General features: G+C 47.1%; 2 protein-coding genes across 2 annotated transcripts; one reads left to right on the top strand and one right to left on the bottom strand.

Moving 5' to 3' along the window:
• Nucleotides 1-14,429: 14,429 nt before the first annotated feature.
• LOC112873061 lies at nt 14,430-14,792 on the top strand. Its single transcript, XM_025936091.1, has one exon. The coding sequence runs from the start codon at nt 14,430-14,432 to the stop codon at nt 14,790-14,792; it is 363 nt and encodes a 120-aa protein (XP_025791876.1).
• A 926-nt stretch (nt 14,793-15,718) lies between these two features.
• LOC112877358 lies at nt 15,719-16,358 on the bottom strand. The gene has a single exon (XM_025941654.1). It carries the CDS (start codon nt 16,273-16,275, stop codon nt 15,916-15,918), a length of 360 nt encoding a protein of 119 aa, XP_025797439.1. The 5' UTR covers nt 16,276-16,358; the 3' UTR covers nt 15,719-15,915.
• Between the last annotated feature and the right edge of the window lie 3,416 nt (nt 16,359-19,774).

The raw sequence follows: 19,774 nt of genomic DNA, 5'->3' as shown, positions 1-19,774 counted from the left end.
ATATTTTGTTAGTGTGAAATATGTGTTTGTTTGTATAAAGCTCATGTGTGTTTAGGTGAAGCTTTTGAAAATCTAAAGTGCAAGTAAAACGCGGTATTTTATAATTACAGAAAAACCTATGGTTGTTTTTGCAAAATGTATTTGGATTAGGGTAATTTCAAAATAAGTAAAAGGTGGTTTTGTAAACAAGTTTTTCTTATTTTATCCCTTGTAAAAATATATATTTATTCAAAAGTTTCATTTAAAATGTGCGTGTTGAAGTGTGTAAAAATTTTGGGTAAAATGGTAAAAACAAGGGTGTTTGTGTAATTTTATAAAAGTACAAGTCCTTTTATGCAAATGTTTGATTTACAAAAGTAACTTTCAAATTTACTCAGGACTAAAGTGTAAAAGTGCAAGTCATCATGACATGTCTATCCAATCATTATGACGAGTCTATCCCGTCATCATGACGTGTCATAAATACTTGCATTTAGGTCCTGAATTTTATAAAGTTACGCTCTTTAGGACAAAAGCAATTTAAATCCGACTTTTGTTCAAAGATTCATGTGTAAAAATATAAGTTTCGAGTTTTTGAACTTGAGCCCTAAAGCAATGTTGTAGAATTTGAAAAATTCTCCAACTTTCGTTTTGGGCATTTCTTCATTTGGGTTTTAAATCAATGGAAAATTTTGTTTTACAAACAAGTCCCTGCAGTTTTCTGTAATTGCGTATAAGCCCTTGGGGAAGTCCATCTATCTTTCTTCTCTCTTCTTCCTTATCCTGGCGTCTCTGTTCTTTTTCCTTCCCCACCGGCGCATGCTTTGTAAAATCCCGTTTTCCCTTCCTCTTCTCCATCAGGCGTTGGGCCGAGCGAGTGTGCAGGCGGCAGAGCAAGCGGGGGAGGAGGCGCGCGCGGCGTGCGGGCCCGGCGCATGGCGCAGGCGCGTGCGCTCGCCGTGCGCACAGGCGCGCGGGACGGGGCCGGATCAGGCGCGGCTCGGCTGGCGGCAGCGGCGCTGGCGGCGCGGGAGCAGCGCGCGGCCAGGCGCGGGCGAAGCCCAAGGCGGCAGTAGCCCAGGCAGTGCGTGGGAGCAGGCGGGCCGAGTGGCGCAAGGCGCGGGGCGGCTTAGCGCGGAGGCCAGTGGCGCTGGCGGGCGGCACCAGGTCGCGGCACGGGCGGTGCGGAAGCGGCCCAGGAGAGCTGGGCCCAGGCGGGTGAGGCGCGCGGCAGGCGTGGCTCGGAGCAAGCGGAGGCAGGCCGGCAGCACGCGAAGGAAGGCGCGGTGCGGTAGCTCGCGAGCGGGCACACAGTGGTGAATGGAGCAGGAACTGCTCAGGCGTGGTGCTGGCGGTGGACGTGGAGCTGGGCAGGAACGTGTGGGGCGCGTGCACGGGCAGTGCAGGCGCTGGGCGTGAGCACACGACGCGGACAGGCCCTGGCGCGCGAGCAGGTGTGGAGGCGCGCGGGAACGAGCCGGCGCGGGGGCGGTTCGGGTGGCATTGAAGTATGGACTCGTGAACGCGGGCGCTGTGCAGGTACGGCGCGAGCGTGCGCGCGGTGGCGTACGGGAGCTAGTGGAGCGCGACATGGCGGCGCGTGCGGGAGCGAGCGGCACGTAGCGCACTGGAGTGCAAGCACTGGGCGGCCGGAGGACAGGTGGCGCGAGCAGCGCTGGAATGCATGTGCGAGCATGGGAGTGACGCGACAAGGCCGGGCAAACACGAGTTCGGCAACAGGAAGCGGAGGAGCAGCTGCACAACGTGCAGGACGATGATGTGCAGGGAGGTCACGCGCGAGGCGAGAGAAGTTGCAATGCGGCGACTGCAGGCGGACCTGCCCAGGGAGCAGTAGAGTCGCGCGTGGAGAACGTCTGGGGTCATTGAGGAGGAAGCCGCGGACGAAGTCAAGTGGCACTACAGACTGCTCGTGGAGAACGGAGGTGGCCTGGCGCGGACGGCAGCGGAAGATGTGATCCTGATGCAGGCAGGCCTCGATCCTCGCGAAGGCGGAAGTGTGAGTATGGCGTGGCAAATCAGAAAGAGAAGTCGCAAAGCAAAGACAGTGGTCAGGCGTGACGAGCTCGGAAGAGATGCGGTGCAGTCAGGTCAAGGAGGATTTCTACTTGTACGAGCAGAGGTGTTCGGTCGGCCAGGCTTTGGCATCGCATGTGCGTGGGCAGAGGAAGTTCAACCGTGAGCAGGAAAACCCTGGAGGTTCGCGGAGGAGATGGCATAGCGAACCCATTCGGCTCCATTGTTTCGTCCCAGGAATTCATGACATCCAGCAGCTCCTATTCCTCGTCGATCACCGAGCAAGACCACGAGTCACCACGGAGACTACTCCTTCGGCCATCTTCCACCCACGGCAACCCTTCCCGGCAAACTTCTTCGTCATCCACGGGATCTTGTCATCGTTGAGCTTTTCTCTTCGCCGATCCTGTTCACCGTGGGGATTCACTTTCCGCGTGTTCCCCTTCATAACCAAGGCTATCCAAGGTTTGCCCTGTTCTACTAGATCTTCTTAATGCCGGCAATTCCTTTGCCGGAATATCGCCGTTAACTTCCTGTTATCTGTTTTCCCGGACCAGGGACTTGATTGCTATGTTTTAGAAAGTTCTAAGGTGTTCTTTGCAAGATTTCCAAAGTTTTTTTGTATTTCAAATCGATGAACTTCTACATTTCATAGATTTTCGTAGAAAGTTCATAAAAATGTAAAATCAGTTTTGTTTGAAACCCTAGGTCAAAATTTACAAGTTTACGTTGTGATCTTGAATTGAAAATCTTGATGTGTGTCAAGTGTTAGGGAATGAATGTTTTATTGTGCTTTATATTGTATGCTCGTGTTATAACTGAAAAGTAAGCCATAGAATATATGTCTTAAATAGAGATGTGTGATGTTTAGTTAATCCTGTTATGCGAATGTTTATATCCCTGCCATCAAGACTTTAACCTTATCTTGATTGCCGTTTCTTTAAGATCCTTTTCGTAAAAGGATCCCTGTTAGTTTATGTGTTTTTGCTGCTTAGCTAATACATCTCTGCGGTTATACTTCAGCGTTGGCTATCAGTTCAGCCGCTAAGCATCCGTTTTCTTTAAGTCTATGATGTTTCTGTGTAACAACTGTCAACCGATGCTTTTCTTTTAATATGTTCCTACCATCAGTTGGTTAGCTGATACGGTTGTTACCTTTCTAGTATCGGCTACCGCCGATACCACTCTTTTGTTTTGTCCTACATCGTCTGCACATAGTCGATGCATCGAAGATGCACCCACAATCTTAAGGTTCTTGCCATCGGCCGACCCAAGCCGATTTTGGTTGCTTTTCCGTATCGGTCAAATATGGCCGATCAATCCTTAGTTTCCCCATCCATATCCACACACTTCTATCAGTCGATTTATCGACTGAGAGGTCGGCTTTATACTTATCAGTCACATACTCTTAACCACACTCCATTCGGCTGTACGTCACTCAATTGTTGTGCTGACGTAATCGAGTCGATATAACCACACTTAGTTACCTAGAATAACACTTAAGCACATCTCAGTTAAGACAACTGCTTTAGGAATCATCCCTCTGCTAAGGTAATCGATGCTTTCATCAATCAACTAGGAAACCGATGCACCTATCAATCGGCTAAACCCATGTTATTCCCATCGGCTCTGTTGTAATCTTCAGCAAGTAGCCGATCCAAATTAGTTGTCCACCTAAAGCTCTACCTAAGTATAGTTTCAGATCCTTTTGATTATTATGTAAGTAATATGTTAAATGAGTGTTGAATTGCAACTTTGTTGTGACGTAAAATAGTTTTGTGTGCACACTTGACTGTAATGTTGCATTGCATGTAGATACGTCTACTTCTACAAATGGTACCTACAAGATCTCCCAGAAGTCTGCGGCGGATGTTCCTGAAGACCAAGTGAACGTCACCAAGGGATTAACTGAAGCCCCGAACCAAAGTTCGGAAGATATTGACATTTCTGACTTCAGCCCCACCAGTAAAGGCAAGCCCCGGACATAACCCCTACTTTTTCTACACTACAAATTATAATGTTTATATCTATCTATGCATTACGTCTAGGAGTTGAGATGAAACCCTAGTTGCATGATCTCTTAGGAATCCAATGTATTGAACCCGAGTCCTTATCGCTTAGATGCTCTGCTAAATAGGACCGATAAAAGTCGAGTGATTTCCTGTCACTCGTGCGATATAGGAGTTGCTTGTTTACAATTCTGCAACCACTATAAGGATGACGGACAGGGTCATGTGTTATATCATGACCTGAAGGTTTACCCTATCTGTTTTGTTAAAAGTGGTTAAGGCCGAACCATGTGGTAGTGGTGGCTAAGCGTTTGAAAGTACTAGCCACATGCCGCGAAATATGGTAAGCGGCAAGCCTAGTACCCGATTGGCCCGGCAAATGGAACGCGTCTCCACCACTCGACTTTTATTTTATGTTTACACGCACCGACGTGTGGGAGTACGTTCTGTGTGGCAGACAGGAATACGGGTTTTGTAGTCGCGCTACAGACGTATGTCCTGCACAATTGGTGTGCGTACGGTCCTGCAGTCGCTTGTGGTGGCCCCGATCCATAACCCGGAATATGAGGGAAACGGTTGCTTCAGAATGCCCTGTTGGTATTCCAAGCGTGTGTGTTAGGTTTACCTTGCAAGGTTTAAATTCGATTCGGATCGTCCGCCTCTCACGAGGATTGAGACTGCTTATCCCTTTTACCACATCGAGTAAAAAGTGTAATGCTCAATGAAATAATTTTGGTGGATGAGAATATCTACATTGCTTGCTTAGTATAAGTGCTTACCTAGAGGACTAATCAAGCTAGAATCTGAAAGCTAAAATTTGAAAGTAAGTTATACTCTTAGTTGCTTTTCAGCTGAAAATAAACCCAGAACCTTTACAATGCCTTCATGAGTCTAGTTATGGGCTAAAGTATACCCAATCCCGGGTAAGCCTTTCTGAGTATTAGTATACTCAGCCTTGCTAGTTTTATGTTTTTCAGGTATAGCCTTTGAAGACCCTACTCTTCCCCTGTCATAGCCCTGTGCTCTTCCAGATGGTTGGTTCGTGGAATGGGATCCGTCCCCGGCCAACATTGAGGATACCGAGTGATGTCGTGCCCGGGCTTAGCACGACATCCGTCTTGACGACGTGTTGTGAATAGTCGCGTATGTTTTCCGCTGCTAAAACCATAAATTCAATAGTTTGTAATGTTTCTCTAAATTTGAAACTTTGCACTATTGTTGGAAACTCTTGTAATGTAATTCCCTATGATGTAAAATATGATGGTGACTGTATCTCTGGACTCACCTTCGTGTGAGGTAACCTTATTGATCCTGTGTATCGGTGGTTTATCGGGACGTTACCCGACAGGCCAAGGGATTATACCGTTTGAAGCACGTTGGAGCCCTCAGGGATGGACTCACGTACTTGAGCCGGTATAATTCAGGTTGGTTCTGCCACAGTACTCAGCCCCCATTGTTCAGTAAAGCTGAAGAACCTCTAGATGCCGATGCCTGCCTCGGTACTATTGAATCAAAGTTCACTCTCCTTACTATACCTTATGCGGACTCAAGTAAAGCTCATTTTGTCACCCAGCAACTTCGTGGTGTCGCACGTATTTGGTGGGATAACTATTGTGCCATGCAACGTGATGGCCATGTTATCTCTTGGGAGGAATTTCGGACTGCCTTCAAGGCACACCATATTCCTGACGGACTGATGGAGCGGAAGTTGAATGAGTTCTTGGCACTCACCTAAGGCACTCGCACAGTACTGCAGTATGCACAGACTTTCAATCATCTGTGCCAATTTGCAGGCTATCATGCGGACAATGATGCCAAGAAACAGGATCGTTTTTGTCATGGCCTTAGTACCAAGCTTAAGGAACGCATGAACCTTGTGAAGGCTAATACTTTCAGTGAGCTAGTTAATATGGCCTTAACTCAGGAGGATTGCATCACGGCACATCGTGCCGAGAAGAAACGGAAGACCCCCACTGGACCCTCGAGTGCTCAGTCAACGAGGTATCGTGTTGTTCCCACTGCACAGATCAGGGCACCACAGTGGAATACCCCACCTAGCAGATTCGTTTTTCGCCTGCCCCAACGACAAGGAAGGTATAGACCTCCAGTGCCTCCGCAATAGCCGCAACAGTTTGGCATAAGGCCAAATGTTCAACAATTTCAGCAGAGAAGCAGCACTTATCATTGTTTCAACTGCGGAAGATCACTTCATCAAAGATTGTCCTCGGCCCGGGAAGCCTAATCAAGGGCAGGGTTCTAATCAGAACAACTAGGGCAAGGGCAAGAAGCGAGTGATGCAAGTTCGGCAAGAGCCAGACAACTTCACCACCCTTGCAGAACTTCCAGAAGGAGCCCCCATAATGACAGGTACATTTTCTATCGATTATAAACCCGTTATTATCCTATTTGATTCCGGTGCAACCCATAGCTTTATTAGCAACAAGTGTGGTGCCCGAGTGGGACTTGATTTTTGTCAAGCCAAAGGGTCGTACATGATCTCTACCCCTGGGGGAAAGATTGGTTCCAATCAACTGATTAGACATGTGCCAATACAGTTGGGTGGTAAGGTAGTAAAAACTGATTTGGTTTTGCTCCCTTTAGAGGATATGGATATCATACTTGGGATGGATTGGATGACAAAGCATAAGGTGTTGTTAGATACCTCTTCCCGAGTTATTGAGATTGACTCACCACGTAACGAAGCCACTACCCTCTATTTGCCCCAACAAGAGTACCGCTACTCTTGTGTTTATGCAATCACAGATATCAAATTAGAAGACATCCCCATAGTGTGTGAGTATCCCGATGTCTTTCCAGATGATTTGCCTGGAATGCCACCAGATCGGGATATCGAGTTCATTATTGAACTCCAACCTGGCACAGCTCCTATTTCCAAAAGGCCATATCGAATGACGCCTAATGAGTTAGCCGAGCTAAAAATCCAACTTCAAGATCTTCTTGACAAAGGTTTCATACGCCCAAGTGCTTCACCTTGGGGATGCCCCGCTCTCTTTGTAAAGAAAAAGGATAATAGCTTAAGGCTATGTGTCAATTATCGTCCACTCAATGCAGTCACTATCAAAAATAAGTACCCTCTTCCCCACATTGACATCTTATTTGATCAACTAGCTGGAGCCAAAGTCTTCTCTAAGATTGATCTACGCTCTAGTTATCATCAGATCAAAATCAAGCATAGTGATATTCCAAAAACAGCTTTCTCGACCAGATAGGACTTTATGAATATCTGGTTATGTCTTTTGGACTCGCTAATGCACCGGCATATTTTATGTATCTTATGAATTCAGTCTTCATGCCGGAGCTTGAGAAATTCGTCGTAGTTTTCATCGACGATATTCTGATATACTCTAAGACTGAAGAAGATCATGCAAATCATATACGTGTAGTTCTTCAATGACTACGTGATCACCGTCTTTATGCCAAATTCTCTAAATGCGAGTTCTGGCTTGATAGTGTGAAATTTCTGGGACATACTATCTCCAATGAAGGCATGTCGGTTGATCCAACTAAGGTTCACGAAGTTATGGATTGGAAGCCTCCAACTTCAGTCCATCAAATCCGTAGTTTTCCTTGGATTGGCAGGATATTATCGATGATTCATTCCGAACTTCTCCAAGATAGCCAAACCTATGACTGAGCTACTTAAGAAGGAGGTTAAATTCCATTGGAATGACAAGTGCGAAGAAGCATTTCATACATTGAGAAAGCTTCTAACCACTGTTCCAGTACTAGCTCAGCTAGATAATACCAAGCCTTTTGATGTCTATTGTGATGCTTCCGGAACCAGATTTGGTTGTGTGCTTATGCAAAACAACCGGGTTATTGCTTATGCTTCCAGAGCACTCCGGAATCATGAACAAAATTATCCAACCCATGATCTTGAGTTAGCAGCTGTTATACACGCTCTCAAGATTTGGAGACATCATCTTATGGGCGCCAAGTGTACATTTACACTGACCATAAGAGCCTCAAATATATCTTCACTCAAGCCGACTTAAATATGAGGCAAAGGCATTGGTTAGAACTAATCAAAGACTACGATCTTGAGGTACACTACCATCTTGGCAAGGCTAATGTGGTTGTGGACGCACTTAGCCGTAAGGCACATTGCCATTGCTTATCCGTAGAAATCTTCAGTAAAACTCTTTGTTATCAGATGAGAAATCTCAATCTGGAGATTATTCCTCAAGGTAGCCTGAATCTCATATCTATCAAATCTACTCTTCAAGATAGAATCATCATGTTGCAATTGCATGATGAAGGTATCAAAGTTATCAAACAGAAAGTATCTCAAGGAGAAGCAAAATATAGATTTTTCCACACAGATCATCGAGGAGTTCTATGGTTCAACAATCGTATTGTTGTACCTAAAAATCATCAGCTTCATAAAAAAATCCTTGATGAAGCACATCTATCCAAGTTTTCTATTCATCCTGGTAGTACTAAAATGTACCAAGACCTTAGGCGAAACTTTTGGTGGACCAGGATGAAAAGAGAAATTGCTAAATATGTATCCTAATGTGATACATGCCAGAGAGTCAAAGCCAGTCATCTAAAGGTATCTGGTACACTCCAACCACTACCCATTCCATCGTGGAAGTGGGAAGACATCAGTATGGATTTCATCGTTGGTCTTCCTCACACATCTCAGAAACATGATTCCATCTGGGTAATCATTGATAGACTCACCAAACCCGCACATTTTCTTCTTGTGCATACAACTTATACTGCTAAAAAGTATGCCGAAGTCTATCTTGATCAAATCATTCGTTTGCATGGTGTCCCTAAGACAATCATTTCTGATCGAGGGGCACAATTCATTGCACGCTTCTCGGAACAATTGAAGTATTCTCTCGGAACCAAGCTGATTCGAAGCTCTGCATACCATCCACAAACTGATGGATAGACTGAGCAAGTTAATCAGATCCTTGAAGACATGCTCCTAGCTTGTATCATTCACTATGGTACGAACTGGGACAAATGTGTAGCCTTAGCCGAATTTTCTTATAACAACAGCTATCAGTCTTGTCTTCAAATGGCTCCCTTTGAGGCATTGTACGGTCGAAGATGTCGAACTCCTTTGAATTGGTCTAAGACCGGTGAACGCCAAATTTTCGGACCAGACTTAGTTACCGAAGCTGAAGATAAGGTCAAGATTATCCAAGCCAATCTTAAGGCCGCCCAGTCTAGACAGAAAAATTATGCAAACCAAAGAAGAAAACCATTACAATTCCAAGTCGGAGATTATGTCTATCTTCGAGTATCTCCTACTAAGGGTGTTCAACGTTTCGGCGTAAAAGGAAAATTAGCACCCTGATATGTCGAACCTTTCGAAATCACCGAAGCCTGTGGCCTAGTAGCTTACAGACTTCATCTTCCTACTCAGTTGGCTGCCATTCATGATGTTTTTCATATATCCCAACTCAAGAAGTGCATGCCTACTGACATCATTGAACAACAAGCCATTGAGATCGAGCCTGATCTATCTTATGTCGAACGGCCTATTCAAATTCTAGATACCAAAGAGAGAGTCACTAGAAGAAAGAAGCTTAAGATGTATAAGATCTTATGGGACCACCATACCATTGATGAAGCTACCTGGGAGACTGAAGATTATCTTCAGAAAAACTTTCCCGAGATTCCTTTTAGGGGGGAAGGTTGTGACACCCTAGGTGTCAAAATAGTAAAATATTAGGTAAGGATGTGAAATGTATATATTGAAATGTGTGAAATTGAGTGCATGTGTGGAAATAAGGACCTAGGTGTAATTTTTCAAAAATATGAGTCCTTTTATGCAAAATATTTGAATTACAAATGTAACTTCCAATTTTGACTAGGGGTCAAAGTTTAAGAGTGTTAGTGATCAATACATTGCATAAAACTTGCAATTAAGTCCAAAGTTATATGAAATTTACCCTAATAAGGACAAAAACTTTAGAAAGTATGAAATTAGCCCAAGGTTTTCAAATAAAGTTCTATCCTTTGAGTTTTTAGTTTTGAGCCCTAAATAAAAGTTGTGGAGTTTGAAAAGTTCTACAACTTTTATTTTGACCATTTTCTCATTTGAGCTTTAGAATAATGGGAAACTTTTGTTTATAGTGAGGTCCTTGGAATTTTTGAAACTGCAAATCAGCCCCTAGCGCCCCCCCCCCCCCCCCCCCCCGCCCTCTGCTGCGCGGCAGCGCCGCCGCAGGCCGTCGTGCCTCGCCGCCCGAGGCCCCCATCTGCCTCCCCTGACCCCACGCGTCGCCCCCGCGCTTACCCACTGCCTCACCTCCTTCCTGCTGGCCCTCCCCGCGCACGCCACCACGCTCTGTCGTCCACCCGAGCTGCCCCCTTTCTGCCGTCACAGGCCGCCGCCGCTGCAGCTCTGCCGGTGCCATTTTCTACTCGGGTAGCTCCCACGCATCATCTCCAAGCCAGCCGCCGCCCTAGCTTCCCTCCTCTAGCTTTCTTCCGCGCGCGCCACGCCGCCCCGCCTCTGCCAGAGCTCCACCCGCGGCCGCCACGCACGTCGTCGGCCGCCAGCAGCAGCTCCTGCTCGCCGTGCCCTCTCCTGGTCTTGAAGCATGCCTTAGGACGCTCCTCGACTTCTTCTACCCCCTCACGCACCCGTTGTTGCCTTCTTCTTCCTCTGCTCGACTACTTTCGTAGGATCTCCGCCACCCGACCGAGCCGCCACCTAGCCGTCGCCATGGTAAGCACCCCAGCAACCTATAAAGCCCTCTCTTTTCTTGCCCCGGTGCTTCCTGAGCTCACTGTTGTGCTATTACACCACTTCATAAGCGCAGAACAAGACCGCAGCCCCGGATCCGCCATCGCCGCCCGTTTTTCATCCCCGGCGAGCTCTGCTCACCGTGGGCAGCCGCCGTTAGCCTGCCCCTGCTCAAATTGACCCCTGAGCAAGCTTCCCCATCGCCCACCGGTGCTCCCCGAACTTACCCCGACATCAATTCCCCACTAGACTGCTCTACCAATGCTCGCCGTCGCAATTCTTCTCCGCCGCCGTTCGGCTCACCGTCGACCCGCCGCTCCCGTCGTTCTCCGCCCTTGACAAGCGTACCACCCGAACCACATCACCCCGGCGCAGCTCCTAGACCACACCCCCACCCCTCTTCAATCTCCAGCATGCCAAAACACCACCGCCATAGTCGAGCTTCACCGCCGCCGTCTCAGGTTGTCGCCGTTCCACCTACTACGGTCAACCCCGACCTGCACATCACCTCCTGCAAGGTTCCCCATAGTCTCCTGGTCCTCCCTGGCCGGTTTCCCCTCGCCGCCGGCGACCACCGTCGCCGGAATTTGGCCGGAGAATTCCAGCTTCTCTGTCCCGATGAACCAAGGACCCAATTGCATGGATTTAAATCTTCCTGAGGGCCTAGCTGCAAGATTCCAGTCCCTCCCCTTAATTCAAAATCAGTGATCTTTAGATATTTGTAGAAATTCGTAAGAAAATCAGAAAAATGTCAAACCAGTTTTGTTTGAATCCTTGAAGTAAATTCTACAACTTTTGTTACTAAAGTTTAATGTGAAACCAAATGCATATTGAGCTATTTTAAAGCTTAGCAAATGGGTATATTATGTGTAAGTTTTTCATGCCAACTCTATTGCTTGTGATTTTTTGTGTGTGGCCTGTTTAGGGTATGAGTGAGCTTATGTGCAAATTTCACTTACAGTACTGAACCCTAGTTTGAACTAATGTAAACTTATGCAAATCAAGCTTAAAATGGTTTAAATTTATTCAAGCCCATTACTAAGGTTTTCATGCTTAGATCTTCTTACCATGGGATGTTCTGTAATTAAGTAGTTCATAGTAAATCTTTCAAGAATTTATGGCACTATTTTGTCTAAGGTTTGAATTTAAACTTGAAATTTAAACTTAATTCAAATGCTTTAGTTTCTATTTTTAGAAAATTATGAAAAATTCATAGTAAGCTTATCTGCTAGAAGTAAGCTTTCCCACAAAAAAATGCAAGGCCATAACCTTTATGGATTTGAAAATAAAAATCAAAATTATTAACCTAATTCAATTAATTCAATTGATTATAATAATTGAATCAAGATACCAATAGTAGGGTTGAATTCAAATTTCTTGTATTATGAAATTGTGTTTATCTATTGTTTGATTGCAACTTTATCATGAAGTAAAATTCTTAACTCAAGAACCACCTAATTCAATTCATTGCATATCATGTAGAGTCAACGACAATCGACGACGGGAACTATGAACTAGTCCCGGAACATGAGCAAAGGTTTTCTGAAAACCAAGTGAACATCACCGAGGAATTAACTGAAGCCCCGAACCAAGGTTCGGAAGATTTTGACATCTCTGACCCCAGCCCCACCAGCGAAGGCAAGCCCCGGACATGAACCGCTATTTTTACTACACTGCAATTTATATATCTATATATATCTACTTGTGCATCTAAGTTTTTAGGATTTGTATTGAAACCCTACTTGCATATTCCTAGAAACCCATGTACTGAATAATAGAACCTGAGTCCGACTAGCTGCTAAGCTAATAGGACCGGTAGAAGTCGAGTGATTTCCTGTCACTCGCGAGCTTTATAGGAGTTGCAATGTTTACATTCCTGCAACCACTATAAGGATGACGGACGGGATTGTGATTATGATCCATGACCTTGGCAAAAACTCCATCTGTGTTGATGAAAATTTGATAAGGTCGGAATGTGTGGTAGCGGTGGTTAAGCATTTGAAAGTACTAGCCACGTACCGCGAAATATGGTAAGAGGTAAGCCTAGTAACCAATCGGCCCGAGGAGTGGACATACCCCCCACCACTCGTATTTTGGTTTTTCGCACACGCACTGACGTGCGGGGGTACGTTCCGCACAGCGGATAGGAGTACGGTCATATAGTCGCGCTACAGACGTACGTCCTGCACATTGCATGTGTGTATGGTCCTACAGTCGCTTGTGGTGGCCCTGATCCACGAGTCGGAATGAAAGGCAAACGGTAGCTTCGGAATGACCTTTGGATGTTCCAAACATGTGAGTTAGGTTTACCCTTGCAAGGTTGTGAAATTCGATTCAGAATCGTCCGTTTCTCGCGGAGATTGAGACTGCTTGATCTCTTTGCCACATAGAGTAAAAAGAGCAACCCGATGATGATCAAAGATGATGTTTGCTTAAAAAGTTCTACCATATTTAAGTAGCTATAGTTGCTTACTTAGAATAGATAATCAACTAGAACCTGAAAGCTAAAAGTTGAAATTAAGGACCTACTCTTTGTTGCTTTTCGGCTGAAATTATACCCAGAACCATTACATGCCTTCATAGTCTAGCTACATGGCTAAGTATACCATGAAACGGGTAAGTCTTGCTGAGTATTAGAATACTCAGCCTTGCAACATAATTTTTATTCCAGGTAATCCCCCTGAGGACTCTGCTCTGCCTGTGCCATGGCCCTATGCTCTTCCCGATGGTTGGACCGTGGAGTGGGATCCGTCCTCGACCAACACAGGTCCCTCCGAGTGATGTTGAGCTTGGGCTTAGCTCAACATCCGTTGTGCGACATCTAGTAGTGTCGCGTTAAACTTTCCGCTGCAGATATTTAAAACTTTGACAGTTTTGTATAAATTTGTACTAGTCAGGTTTGCTACTACTATATTTGAATACTAATGTAATATTATGCCTGTGATGTAAAAATGATTGGTGTTTGTATCTCTGAACTCGCGTTCATACGAGGTACCTTATTTTGATCCTGTGATAGGTGGTTTTATCGGGACTTTACCCGACAGACCACGGGGTTACACTGTTTGAAATGCGGTTGAGCCTTTAATGCCTTCCGAGAAAGAATCAGCGCACTTTAACCGGTGTAATTCAGGTTAGTTCTGCCAAACAAACCAACCTGGGTCTATCTTCTTCTCTTTTGATGCGACTTCAGTGGTGGTGTTTCTGCAACTTTTAACTCTGCATCTTACTGACAAATGATCTCAAAAGGTAGAAGGTCACTTAATTTTTTTTATTGTTAAAATTTCGTTCGGCATAAAATTGAAACATTGCCGTCTGAAAGAAACAATTTCTTTTCCAAATAGAAGCAGCAGAATTGGGAATATTCGCTCATTTATTCCAGAGAAACGTTGGGCTATTGTTCCAAGAATTTGATTTGGAATAGCCCCCTAGACCTTGGGAAAACCTTTCGCACTGTGCAGTGACGCCTATGCGATGATTTGTACCATTGGCGCAGCGACTTTGCTAACCATTATTCCAATTTAATTCTAATCGATGCCACCAATGGACGCCTCCATGTTTCCATCGTCGGAAAGCATCTCGCGGCTGCCCCAACACTGACCATAAATTGCGATCGAGGAACCTCAGCTTGCAGCCAAGTACGCGCACCTACACACGACATCGCGGCCGGCAATATAATGGCCGAGAACAACGCCGCCGCCGCCGACGACTTCGTCCTGCTGATGTGCTTCGACGGCGAGGAGTTTCGCGTGCTGTCCGCGCTTGCGAGGCGTTCAGGGGTTGTCGCGGCACGCATGGATGCCGGCCACCACGCGGCAGCAGGAGCTGTGCCGGTGCCCGGTGGCATCGCTGGCCGGGTCCTCGCAGCGGTGATCGCGTACTGGATCGGCCGCCATGCCGTCAGCGCTGATGGGGATCTTGGCAGGTACGACGAGGAGCATGTCGCCGGGCTGAGCCACGACGTGCGCGTCGACATCATCAACGCGGCGTTCCACCTGAGCGAGCACGGGCTCTTTGAGCTCTTTTGGGTCGTATCGTGATGACGTCGCTCCCCGTCCCTGAGATGGTAGGTCGAAGCAAGCTGGCTATATGCTAGTTCGTATTTGCAGACATAGGTGACTGGCTGTATACGTACGTCTTGCTGTAAATTGTCCTCGAAAATTAATGGTTTTTGGTAACATGTTTAATTTGAGAAATTATTGTTCCCTCCCGATGCTTGGTAGAACATACTAGGCTATGAATGTGTTTCAAGCTTTTTTTTTTTCTTTTTTGGTCGTTCCTGCGCTTGATGTCGCGTATTTGTTTCATCAACTCCGTGTGGGAGCCGGGTATCAGTGATAAGTTTGGCGAGCAAATGAATATAAGTAAGATTAGTACAAACTTTATCTAACCTTCCCTCACAATCATGCCACTCAAAACCATAGGTAGTATATATACAATATACTAGAGTAGCAAATATCTATTCCCCTTTGTATGACATAGATGTCAATATCGACTTGTGCACAATTTTTTTCTGCAAGATGGAAAAGATGATCAAAAGCAATAATCATCTCCAAAAATAAAAACACATATTGGACATGGTTAAATAGATATCACCTAGTTAGAGCATAGTAAATCGATATTTCCTAGTTAGAACATAGTTAAATTTTCCGTGGTTTTGAAGGAGCGGCAGGAAGGATACTGTTTGGTGTAGGGTGCTCTGTTCGAGATTTGGAGGCTGTCATTGTGATTGGATGCCCATGAATATACGAGCATTATCATGCAGATTGAGATATATTCATTCCTTAATATTCCGATCCTCCATCACATTAAGGTTCAATGTCCGGGAATTGATTCCACCAAATTCACGGTAAACATGAATTGTTTGTAGTTTGATTGCTTTCGGGTTCACGGATTATATTTGACATTTGTGCGTAACTTACTTTAGGATAAGATTTGGAATTAAATTTGCAAGGAATATTTAGAGGAACGCAGCACCACGCAACGTATATACTCCAGGTTGCAATACTTATAATCAAAACTCGTCCTCTTCAGAAAATACTACTACTACAGAAGATAAAAACGGGTAACGGGGACACTAGGGAAACTATAAAATCCGCACGGTAGAAACTCGATTAACTTGGAGCGCTAGATCCTGATCCGGTGGTGGGAGCTCTTGCTCGCTCAGGCCCCGGACCTCAAGAGGTCGAAGAGCGCGGCGTCGCCCAGGTGGTGGGCGGCGTGGATGAGGTCCACCAGCGCGTCGTGCCGCAGCCCCGCCAGGAACGCGGCGTCGAACGCCGCGCCGGCGGCGCTGCCCGTCGCCGCGGCGCGGCCCTCCCAGTACGCGGCCACCCTGGCAACCACGGGGCCGTACACGTTGCCCGGCACGTCGACCACGCGCTCCCCGGCCGCGGCGGCCACCAGCTCCGACCGCCGCAGCGCGAGCGCCGTCGGCACGGGGATCTTCACGCCGTCGAAGCACCGGAGCACCACCGTCCCCTCTTGCTCCGCCTGCTTCGCATCATGTCGAGAGGCCGCCATCTTGGTTGCCGCCGCCGCCGCCGCCGCCGCGCGAGTTGCTTTCTTGCGTGGCACGGGATGAGTAGTTTGTGACGTCGTATGTTTGCGGACGGGGTGTTGGCGGCGGCGGGCGCGCACATTTATACGCGGGTAGGTTCGAGTCCGACGCGGGCGGTGTGGCGCGGGGCGCGTGTCCGGGTCGGAGCTGGAAAGTATTGCGTGCACGGCCGAGGCGCTCGCACGAACGGACGGCTCGGGACAGGCGCTTTTTTTTCACGGGGCCATGCGGGAATCGATCCAGATCGGGGTTTTGTGAGGTGCTTGGCAAGTACAGTAAGTAAGCAGCAGAGGGTTAACTCGCCCATTGTTTCTCTGCTCCTTCCCACCGTTTCCAATTCCATCAAAGCTAGCGATTCGTGTCTGTTGATCGACAGATTGCGGCTGGGAAATCAGTCGAGCACGGTCGGCTTTTTGCCACCGCGTGATTCCCTCACATGCCGACCACCCGTTCCATATTCACGAGTTCTAAATCATCCTCGCAAAAAAAAATGGAGTTCTAAATAGTTGATCCGGTGCGGGCCATAGATATGACTGGTCCCGCTGATAAAATAACCCAATGGCCCGTTTAACTAGGTTGGCTCGATGTTTTTTTGGGCGCTTGAGGTGTTTTATGGGTTAAGACGCTAAAGTTTTGCATGGTATAATTTTGGTAAGTTGAAAATAGCCGATGAAGGATTTAAAGGAGGCTGATGCTCATTCTGTCCGAGGGATAGGGGATCGAGTCAAAATCATCAGAAGCCGCGGTCAACGATGACGTATGGTCGGTCAAGGAAGCTGCTAGAATAAGTTCGAATCGGAGTAAAACACGATATCAGCAAAAGATCTTGCGGAAGTCCAGTTTCCTTTTGAAATATTTTATAAATATGGTAGATTTAGTTGCTTTCTTTCGGTACAAGTTTGTTAAGTCGTGATAAGTTAGGAGTAATAGCATGAGACTATAAATAGCAGACCTTAGAGCTTTGTAAAAGACAATCCATCCGTCAATACAACTCTTTTCCGCACTTCGCCAAAATCTTAGGAGTAGTAGTAAAGTATATCTTGGTGACATCTTCAACGTGTAGGGCTGCATAGACTCGATCTCCGATTTGTTGGTAAGCTCGTTTTATCAGATTATCTAGACTTTAATTACTGGCGCATCGCTGTAGTTTCATCTAGTTCAATCTACCAAGTTATCAATCTGTATCAAGTTCTTGTAAGGCTGCATCATTTGATCTCTTGCTAGTTCTTAACAGGTTTCACAATATATCCACTGATAATTATCGGGTCATCAGCTCTACTTAACCTTTTCTTGCAGAAATTCCATAGCCGATCTATCCTTTAGCTATCACTACAATTAGCGAGTTGTTCGATCTTGATTTCATTACGGCAGTCAGATTGGCTGGTTTGTTTGGTTTGTTGTTGTTGTTATCTCAGGCTGTCTCAGGTAAGTCTCATCCTTGAGTAATGATGCCGGGTCAAATCTTATCGATTAGATCCATCGGTCGGTCAATGATGATACGATCGGGATGGCCTGATGGTTTCAATCGGCCTCATGGCCGATCATGAGCATAATGCTAATAGTAAATCCCAGTATAATTCGATGCATCGGTTAGTTATACTCGGTTTGTCGCCCACCTATTAGCGCTGTCTCAGTTAAGTCCGAACCGACTAAAGGTGACTATAGATCTAGTTTGATTAAATGTGTGTATTTAATTATGAGGTTTTTATTTCTTAATCTTACTTCCACATAGAATCGGCTTTACTGTCGATGCGTGATTATATGTGACGGGTCCAGGGACTCGGGGTCCCTTGCGGGCCCACTTTCCACTGGCATTCTGGCTAGCCTAAGACCGCACCTGGAATGGACGATCATCCTCGTGGGCCGTGACTTCGTCCAGACCGCCTGGGCCTGTGACCCCGACCGGCCACCCAGTCAGAGAAAACCTAGCTTGCATCCCCGACCGAGGGGACGCTCGGGACTGGGTCCATACCATGGCTCCGACTTAGATCCCTGACCAGGCTCCGCCTTACACGCATCACTATCCTTGGCCGACCAGACCGAGGCTAGTCGGACCTTGTGCACTGGCGGGCTCCGGGAGCAGGTGCGGCGGATAAGGATGCATGCCGAAGTCAACTTGTCGTACGGGGCCAACCACTCCCCACCCACGGGGGTTACAGTCCCTCTTGCTGCCATAGAAGGGGGAAACTATTCGATCTGCCATCCTTGGAAGGGACGGGGAGCGACGTCATCACGATACGGCAAACACGCCTCCATCACGATGGAGTGACAGAGCATAGCACTGGGGATGGGGCGTGACTGCCATACCATACTTATCGGTGCACGCCCGCCCCCGATTGAACAGGGACAGAACAAGACGGCCATTCCGCGACACAGGACTTGGGCAGTGGCCGCACAAGGACTCCGACTGATGGATTGGTGGTCCAGACTGACAGAGCTGATGACCCTGACTAGCGGGGCAAGGAAACTCTCTCTCTCTCTCTCTCTGTTTCTTTCTTTCTACCAGCCCCTATGTAAGGAGAGCCCCCATTGGACTATAAAAGGGAGGGTCATCCGTTTAGCAAAGGGGCATCACTCCAAAAGTAGACTCATCATCCATCCTCACTCGAAAGCTTGTAACTCAATAAACCCTCACGGGCACCCGGGCTCAAGCAATACATCTGACCGACCCCCGATTGGACGTAGGGCACGATTGCCTGAACCAGTATAAATCTTTAGTCATCATGTGTGAGGGCACCTCCGATCACAACACACGACATACGCTTCGAGTAGATTAGCTACCGGCCATTTCTGAAACTGACAGTTGGGCGCCATCTGCCGGGAAGGCATCGTGTGTGCACCATCCTAGTGATCGGATGGCCTTCGTCTCTGATACCTCCAGCTTTACGAGCCTAGGCAATACAATTTGCTTCAGCTCGTTGGAGTTTCCCATGGTCCCGCGTGCTGGGCTGTGGGCACATCGCATCTTCACGCCCTTCCAAGCCTTCTATTTTGGAAGCCTGGACTTTGTTGCCGATCATCTCGGCACCCTTCACCCTCGTGAGGAGGCCACTCCACTGATGTTGCTCAGGGAAACACTCCCTCAACCGAGCCGTTGGCTCACCTCGACACTAAGGCACTCACGCTTTGCATCGAGCTCATGCTCGGTGCCAACCCCGTAGTGAGTGACATGGACTTGCTCCTATTCTCGCTGCACAACGTCTTCCACTAGCTCTCCGGAGGGACCCCGCAGTCCCCACCGTGCTCAACGCGCGGTTGATTCCTGTTTGGTCTCACGAACGCCACGAGCGTTTACACCAGTAAGTTCAAGAGGACCATACCACTACCCCTGCTTGCGACCAATTTCAAGGGCATGACGAGGTACGGTCCTGCCTCATTCCATGATCTCTTCTCTGATGACAACCTTCTGAGCAAAGGGTCAAGCGTCGGTGACCTGTCGCCCCTTGGCTATCCCGCGCTGCG

The sequence above is a fragment of the Panicum hallii genome, chromosome 9 (assembly GCF_002211085.1).
Source record: "Panicum hallii strain FIL2 chromosome 9, PHallii_v3.1, whole genome shotgun sequence".
Taxonomy (NCBI): Eukaryota; Viridiplantae; Streptophyta; class Magnoliopsida; order Poales; family Poaceae; genus Panicum; species Panicum hallii.
This window is presented reverse-complemented; position numbering and strand designations above follow the sequence as displayed.

Coding starts and splice junctions, on each gene's coding strand:
- LOC112877358 (XM_025941654.1), bottom strand. CDS start 16,275: ATGGCGGCCTCTCGACATGATGCGAAGCAGGCGGAGCAAGAGGGGACG.
- LOC112873061 (XM_025936091.1), top strand. CDS start 14,430: ATGGCCGAGAACAACGCCGCCGCCGCCGACGACTTCGTCCTGCTGATG.